General features: G+C 41.6%; 1 protein-coding gene across 3 annotated transcripts in view; it reads right to left on the bottom strand.

Annotated features, from left to right (window-relative positions):
- Positions 1 to 3,970: 3,970 nt before the first annotated feature.
- Positions 3,971 to 8,607, bottom strand: part of ASXL3 (ASXL transcriptional regulator 3) — a 122,365-nt gene continuing 117,728 nt past the window's right edge. For all 3 annotated transcript variants that reach the window (XM_063168192.1, XM_063168183.1, XM_063168174.1), the window contains one exon: positions 3,971 to 8,270. In XM_063168192.1, coding sequence (XP_063024262.1) covers positions 4,596 to 8,270 — 3,675 coding nt within the window. In that variant the 3' untranslated portion in view covers positions 3,971 to 4,595. The remainder of the gene's footprint in view (positions 8,271 to 8,607) is intronic.

Raw genomic sequence — 8,607 nt, 5'->3', positions numbered from 1 at the left:
GGATAACATTTTCTTTGGTAGAGGACTGAAGGAGGGTATTTACTTCACTGAATGCAGATAGAAAAAGTATCTATGCACGTTAGGGATCTCCCCAATAAATCTGTATTTCTCATGCATGTTAGGTACGAGTGGATTTCACATTGCTGTTATACTGCAGGAGTAATACTGCCCCATAAAGGCATAGAATGGCTAATGTTGAACAGATGTAAACATTCAGAATACTGACAAAAAAAATTACATACACACAAAAAACCCTGTACTGAAAATGTGAACCGAGTTAAGTTTCCATAAAGCAGAAAAAATATTTTACAGCAGTACAAGAGAATTATGGCAACAAAGTAAAGCACTTTTCTTGTAACATTCATGAACAGTACAAATACAACAAAGTTATTCTACGGACTAAATTATTCTTTAACTATCAAATATAGTACAAAGCGAAATATTATGTGCTATAAAAGAAGCAGCTCCTTAAATTAGACTAAAAAATGCTTTTTTTTTTTCTTTTCGTTGGTTTTACAGTGACAAAGCATGATGACCGAAGACAACAGGATTTCACAGATCCAGAAACATTTAGCCACACAGGTCCATGATAAAGCCACTGAATATTTGGCTGCTTCCCCCCCGGTGCTCCGCAGAGCCACGGAAGATGAGCGGCTGCGCTGCTGCCAGGAGACTGCAGAAGTCATTCAGTGTTCAGAGCAGGGCCCTTCATGTGCGACAGCTAAAATGATCCCTTTTGGTGACACTTGTCAGCTCATCTCGAGTGTTTATCCTGGTACTTCACCACACCTTGGAGAAACTGCTAAACCAGAGGCTACAATAACGATTCTGAAATTGTGCGTGTGTTCACAAGGGGAAGGGGGTGCAGCATAAGGTAATTTTACTTCAGAAATTGCATTATAAAGCACCATATGCACCAGCTTAAAAACTGTGCAAGGAATTGCAGGGCCCTGAAAAACCATCTGCACGTTCTGTAGCTTACCCTGACAACATGCACCACCCTCAAGAAGAAAGTCCATAGTACAGAGAATATACCTTTCGCTTTATGGCTCAACCTTTATTTTTGTCTTTTAAATGCTATTTCATGTACTAGATCTCAGCAGATAAATAAAATGCAAACAGGGAGCATCCAGTTCACCATTTCTTAATTATTTTTTAACATTATTTCAAAGGGAGTTTCTGCTTGGAAAATTATTTCGGAACAGAAACACACAAACACACTCACTGCAAATGCCCTAACGTTATCTGCATATCTCACAGGTATGCAATTAAAACAACAAAGAGGGAGGAAAGAAAAAAGCATTTCTCCCTCTCACCCAAAAGTGCTGCTCCAGGGGTAGGAGTAGGGGGACAATTTCTGAGATTTAAAAACAAAAAAAAAGGTAAATTATACATGCTGGACATTGGGACACATACGTACGTACACACAAACACAGAGCAGTGTGTTCTTAAGTAATTCTTCCACCACTTTTCAGTGCATAAACTATTAACAACCCACGGTGCAAACGGCCTGGTCATCAGAAAACACAATGACATTGAGCCTGAAACCGGAACAATCAAACAACAACAAAAAAAGGAGTAATTCAAAATTAATGTCTAAATGTGACTGTGTTCTTACCAAAGGCCTAGGGTCACTCTCCCCTAGGCATTTGTGTGATACCAAAATCCACGTAAGGTTTTCAGTCACGCTAGGATTCAATCAGGCTCTCGCATCACCGCGGTTGCTTTTGAGTATTTTCATACCCTAAACGTATTCTGTAACAACATTTCACCACCATTGCTAACTAATTGCTTGAATTTATTCCTGGTGCATCTCCAATGACTCCAAAATGAAAGGAGTGGAACTGCACTATGGAAGAGTTTGGTCAGTCATATAATGTAACATAGCACCATCCAGTCTAATGCCATTTAAAATACATTTTGTCATGACCTCACACATGCAAGTTGCAATCCTGATACAAAAATGACAACATGACACGAATGAGTGACCTACCACATTAGTCACACCCTTACCCTCCGAACAAAGGAAAACTATGCTGTGGCCGGAATTTATTTCTGTATTATGTCAGTCAATACAAGAACTATTTCAAGATGCAAGTACAAACAAATATTGACTTATGTGCTGTGGACAGGAAAACCTGAGCTAGAAATAAGGATTCCCAGCAGGCTTGTATAAACATAGGTAAATAGAAGTCTAAGACTGGTTGCTCTCTTTTTTTTTTTTATTTTAAATAGAAGATCCTAGCTCTACCAAGTATAAATACAATGCAATACAATTCCAATACAAAGGCTCCTCAACTATGAATCTGATATACATTAACTGACTACACTCATGCTTACTCATGAGTATTGCCCAGTTGCTGTTTCACTCGCAGCTGGCATAGCAGTGGATGCTAATTTTCACTTGGTTACTTTTAGGTTTTTGCTTGGCTGGCTTATTTTCCTACCAGAAGACCTGAAAGTGCTGAGAAGCCGTTCCTTAGTTCACACGTCATATTAAGGAGCACTTTTGTATAGAAAAAAGAAAATATTATTGTATTAGCAACAAATTTGTTAGTTATTACAAATGGCCTTTGTACCACACAGTGTCAAAAATAATATTGATATGTTGCTAATTACAATAAAAGAGAACATCAAGGTGCACCATAGAGCTTCCTATGACAGGAATGTATGTTGTAGATATTCCAGCTCACTTTTAAGACAACAAACGGCATTTATCATGTTTGTGAAAATGGTCCCGCAAGAAAATAAATATGGTTCCTTCGCTCAGCAGAACCTCACTATATGCCCCTGAGCCAGGGAGACCAGTTACAGCTGATGAAAAGCACACAAACAAAGATCAGACAAAAAACGTATGCTCTAAATACAGCATTCTTGTCATTTCCTAAATGTAGCTCTATCATTCACATTGGTACTTCAGAATGCAACAGTTCGCTGCATGAAGAAACCAAGCAGTCTTACATCTCACACATTCTTACTACACTGCTCTCTTAAAACTGTGCAAGGAAAATCAGTTTTCTTGGGCAGGCTGTAAGGTCTTTGGATTAGTGAGGTTCTACTGTGATGGTAAAAAAACCTGTTTCTCTTGATGCTGACATTTGGGCAGACCCAACCACATACTGGCAGGTGACTTGAACTCCACATGTTGTGTTCTTGGAAGTGGGAGTAAAGAAAAACCCAAAGTGTTTTCATCTCCCCAGCAACTGCATGTGCTTTATCCCTTTATAATATTTTCCTATTAGGTGAATAGGACTCGAAAATCACCGTTTTTCTTTTCTGCTGTTAGGGTGGCTAGCACATCTGAAATGCAGCTATAGTCCTGAATGTAAATACAGTACTGGATAACTACTGAAGGTTACTTTAAAGATGCAGTATCCCTTTTAAAAATACACTTTGCTTCCAAATTTCTAAAAGGGGTCTGACTTTCTTTGAGAGAAAAAAAAGAAAAAAAAGTCAGTGTTGCAAATACTTCTAAGAATTACTTTAAATGGCAAAACTCTCAGATGTTATTTAAATACAGTAACTCACATAAGAGGAAAAAGAAATGATAAGCTGACATTCAACCAATATGCAATTAAAATCTTTCCTTATTCATTCATCAGAAGAATGCATTATTTTTAGGCCACAAAAAGACTACAACCTCGAGAACCAATGACCTATGTCTGACCATAATTTTATATATATTTGGGACTAACAAACCTAGTGGACAGATTAGAGAGGCAAATACAAATAAAGACCATTTGAGCGAGAAACAGGAAGAGAAAAGAGATTTCTAATCTCCAGCAGAGAAGTTACCTTCTCCAGACTCTACTGAAGCCGATGTGTTTCCAGTGTTGGTCCCACTAACTCACCACAAATCTTTCTCAAGGAATCAACAAAGAAGAGATGATGAGTAAGATTTGAGTTCCACAGTCCCTGGCAGGCACATAAGGAAACTTCTCTAACCATCTAAATTCCTTTTTAAAATTTCTTTTGTTAGGTGAAGTGACTATATTTTAGCCCTAGATAGTGAAAGTCAATTGAAGAAAACAATCTTGTCAGCAGAAAGACTGCAAACTGACTTAGAATCTACAATGGTCGGCACCCCACACCTTGCCACTACCCCGCTCACACCAGCTGCTATTCAGTGTGTTATTCATTCTGCATAGTTACTCCACTTCTTACAGTGCTATTGTTCCACTGATCTTTAACCTGCAGCTCATATCAAATATCAAACAGTGGAGAAAAAATGTGCTGCACTTTGTGCAAATAAATAGAAGCTACGAATTACATGCATTAATGCATTTTTCTTTTTCTTTTTAGCACAGCAAGAGAGCTCATAGATGCCTCAGTAACAAGGCTATCTTTATTTAAACTACTTCTACAGGTTTCCTCTTCTTCCCAGAAAATGGCACTCAAGCAGAATAACTAATTTCTGAAAGCACCACGCAGGAGAAAAAAAGCAAAACAAAAAACCAAATAAACAAACAAAAAAAAATTTAAAAAAATCAATCCACTAATTGCAAACCATTAGTGGCCTAAACTGTTCCAATTTCTCTGTTCCTTTGTCCTGCTCCCCCACGTTTATAAGGGATACTGCATCTTTGACTGAGCTCCTACCGCACCACCAGACAAGCTACACACAGTTTGGAAGGCCCTATGCAGTCATCATGACAGAAGGCTCCGCAGCCTTTGCACACGATCATGGCTTTCAGCCTGCAGGAGCATTTCAGTTCCAGCTCGTCGGCGTTGCTGCTGTCAGCAAATTTCTGAACCGGGATCTGCGCGTTCTGGTTAGACAGGCCTGTGGCAGTGTTTGAACCACTTCCTAAAATCCCAATCGATTTCTCAATTGCAGATGCCGCCCTTTTGAAACTTGTGCTACCAAAGTGTATTGTTGGATAATTTCCACAGAGCTGCTGCTGCTGTTGCTGCTGCTGTGGGTGCTGCGTCTGTATTTTCTGAGCAGCAAGTTGGGTAAAAGGCTTCTGTGGCTCAGAAAGTAAATAGGAAGAGAAATCTGCATTTTTTAATGCAAAAGCTTTTAACTGTTCTTTAACTTCGTTCTGATCATAGGAAGCTTGTTTCATGCCCAGTTCGCAGCTGCTGCTTAAACCTTCCTCAAAAGAAATAGGTTCAGATTTTATATTGCTACAGATGCTTGCTGGCTGAGGCCAACTAAGTCTTTTAGTGGTTTCCATAGTAACTGTCGGTTGTTTTTGATCAGAGGGGACTTCTGCATTTGGGTGAGGAGGGGGAGGAGGTGGCAGGGGCGGAGGGGGAGCAGGGGGATGCGTTAATGTTTTACTCTGCAGAGTTTGAGAGGCACTGGCAATGTCATCACCTTCCTTAATTTGAATATTAGGGGAAAACACACTTCCTAGCCTCAGCTGGTGAGCTGCTGTAGAAATATTCACGTCTCCCAAACCCTTCTGTTCCAGGTGTCTGCTAAAAGGAAATGAGTTGCAGCCAGGTGGGCCTTTTGAAGTAGTTTGCAACAAAGCTGCCGTAGGAATGGGGCCTCTTGCAGCCATGGACATTTGGTAAAAATGCTGTCTATGTGAGGTACTGGCTTCTGCGTGAAAGCTGCCATTTTTATCAATGTGAAATAAGCTCTGCTGGAAACTGCATGAAGGCAACGGTCTCTTCTGCTGCTTGATCTCTGGGCTGTGAGCGATCCGGCTCTGAATGGCGTGTTTGTTAAGCCACTCCTGCTTAAATGGCTGTCCGTGCCCTAGCTGATTCATGCTGGAACTAATTACACAAGGAGCCACTTTAACATCTGTGTCCATTGACACCTTCCCAGGCTCACATTTAATTTGAGCATGTTCCCCTATAGTCCTGGCCATCCTCTTTTTCGGATGGTTTTCACGCTTTCTGATTTGTAGTGGGGCTATGCTGCCTGCTGTAAATCCTTTACCATCTGGATTAGGAGAGTTGGAAGCATGTTCAACGACATTTCTCTCAGCCACTACTGTTTTACATACTGAGGTAGTTTGCAAAGGCAAAGGAAGCCTGTTAATTTCTAGTTTGGCTCCTGATCTGGGCTGCGGCAGCACTTTTTCTAAAGGCAGATTGCCTTGCAGTAACTGTGTCACTAAGGGGTTGTTGGCCTCCACTGACGACAAGCGACAGCTGGAGCCCCCGGCACTCGTAACTCTCTTTAGGGTTTCCGTTGTCAGGGACAGGGAGTCTTCCATGGAGTCCGCGATGGATGTCTTGGAGGTCTGCAGTGGCTGCACACTCGTGGCTATTTCTGCACTCTGGGCAGGCATTTCAGGAACTGTAAAATCCTCGGTGTCCATCCTGAAGCACTTGTCAGTCTCATTAGTTTCCAGTTTAACGGGAACAGCAATGCTTGTCAAAAGACTCCTGGACTGCAGTTCTGACATTTGTGTGTAACTGGAAGGTTCGCTTTTGACATTTTTCAAGCAGTTTTGCTCTGTGTACTCATTATGCTTACCAGAGGTAAGATGGCTGACCACCGGCTGGTCTGTATTCATCGCCTCCTCATCACGCCAACAGATTCTATTGTTAGTGTTGTACTGATTGGCACAGGCAGCATTGGCTTCATTTTTCAGTGCTGAAGGACCTCTTAGTTGCTCAGCAAAGCCTTGGCTGGTAGCAACCACCTCAATTAATTTATCTTGAGGAGCAAGAGGCACTTCTCGAAGACTTGAACAACCTGCCTGCAAGTTTTTGCTGTCTTGCTTTGCTGTAATGGCGATAAAGCTGGAACTGTGCTCAAGGTTTTCATTAGCAACCACTTCGGGCCTGCTTATGACAGACACCTGAGGACAAGCTATACTTTGTAAGGCAGCTTCTGTCCTTACAGGTCTGCTCTGCAGGTCAATGCTGTTCTCTGCGTTTTCAATAGAGGAAGAAAGTGACAGACTGGAATTCTGGTTCGTAGTGTGGTCAACAATGACTTTACAAGGTATCGACCTATTCATAGCAGTTTGTGTAAAGCTCAGTGGATGAGATTTACCAGAGAGATCCATCCGGCTTCGTGCTCCAGAGCTTTTTTCTAAGAGATCAGCATTCAATTTAGTAGTGTTATCATAAGAGTTTATTGTCACCATGTTACCAGTAAACATTGAGATAGGTGGCCTTGCAACAGAATCTGCTGCTGCAAGGGCCTCACTGCAACTTAAAGCTGACCTGACGGTAGTGTGGATGGAGACAGTGCTCTGCTCGCTACACCTGGTTATGGCTATCTTATCAGAAGGAAATCTGTTGGTAGCCCCCACTGGGGGAATCAGCACAGAACTACCAGCGAGATGATTTGGCAAGTTACTTGATGAAGCTGGCACAGTGGCATAATGACCGGAGACTGTGTTATTCACATTGCTACTGGGCACTGGCAACCTTTTGTCATCGATGGTGTTTGATAAGACTGTGCTGTCTATGGAGACTGGTACATTACTGTTATCAATACATTTTGGTCCAACAGTTATGCATGGAGTATCAGCCCCTTGGATGGTTTTCAGCATATTTATATTGCAGGCTGAAATTGCTGTGTTTGCGCTGTCAACAGACATTAACACAGAGGATTTATCAACAGAACTTGCAAAAGGAAGTTCTTTAACTGCTCCAGACGTAGCAGTGCTGCAAACACACACAGAGACTGAACTTTTATTATAAAGCACTGGCACACTGTTACTTTCAGTAGAGGTAGATGAAATAATTTTCTCACACAATTGTGGCACAGGTATATTTTCATCAGAACTGTGCACAGGTATCTCAGTAGCAGTTTCTGGTAATGTAGCTGTGTTAAGGGACTGCTGCAATAAAGTGGTGGTCTCACGGTGATGAGAAGACTTGTTGCTAGGGGACCTGCAGTTAGGATTAACTATAATGACACCAGTAGAACCTTCAATCTTCGTGTCAGTAGTCGTTGGTATCTCCAGAGATGAGGTACTACTTTCCTTTGAGCTGTACTGTGACTTTGATTCTTTATTAGTCTGGAGTAAATGAGCTCTGGCTTGATGCTTTGCAAATAGCTTGGCCTTTGTTTGCTCCTTGATGTGTGCCAGCGTTCTTGTCTTCCCACCTTCGCATGGGGTCCCCATTGCACCAGAGACTATGCTGGCAGCTGCTGCCACGGCTGCTGCAGCTGCAGCTTCTCTTTGGGCTCTTGCTTGCTGAGCTCTTGCTTTGATATCTGCCAGAGTTCTAGCCCCAGTGTTTCTCCCACTGCTGACTGATGTACTTGGGGAAACTCGAGGTTCTGGTTTAGAAACAGGCTGGCTCTTGATGATAAAAGGTGGTCCAATTTTTGAAAGCTGAATCTAAAGGAAGAAAAAGAAAAAACCCAGTAAATTTTAATAAGATCATCAACTCACTAAAATAACCAGCTGTCTCTTTGAGGGTCAGAGAAAGATAATGAAAGGAATTACTGTTCAATGCAGGTGGACAAAAACCTGCTAAAACTAAATGATATGTATGCTTCAATATTTTATCATCCTGCAGCGTGAATAACTGACACCTGTATTAGCCTACTCACACTGATCCTTCTGACAGGAAGAAAGATTGAACTGGATGACAACATGATGTTTATCGGATACAATTTGTCAGACCTGTTTTATATTCAGTGCATCCACCTGAGATGATCAGCAAGCCTCGTGC

This window comes from Melospiza melodia, chromosome 1 (genome assembly GCF_035770615.1).
Source record: "Melospiza melodia melodia isolate bMelMel2 chromosome 1, bMelMel2.pri, whole genome shotgun sequence".
NCBI lineage: Eukaryota > Metazoa > Chordata > Aves > Passeriformes > Passerellidae > Melospiza > Melospiza melodia.
Note: the sequence above shows the minus strand (reverse complement) of the source record. Positions and strands in the feature narration are given on the sequence as shown.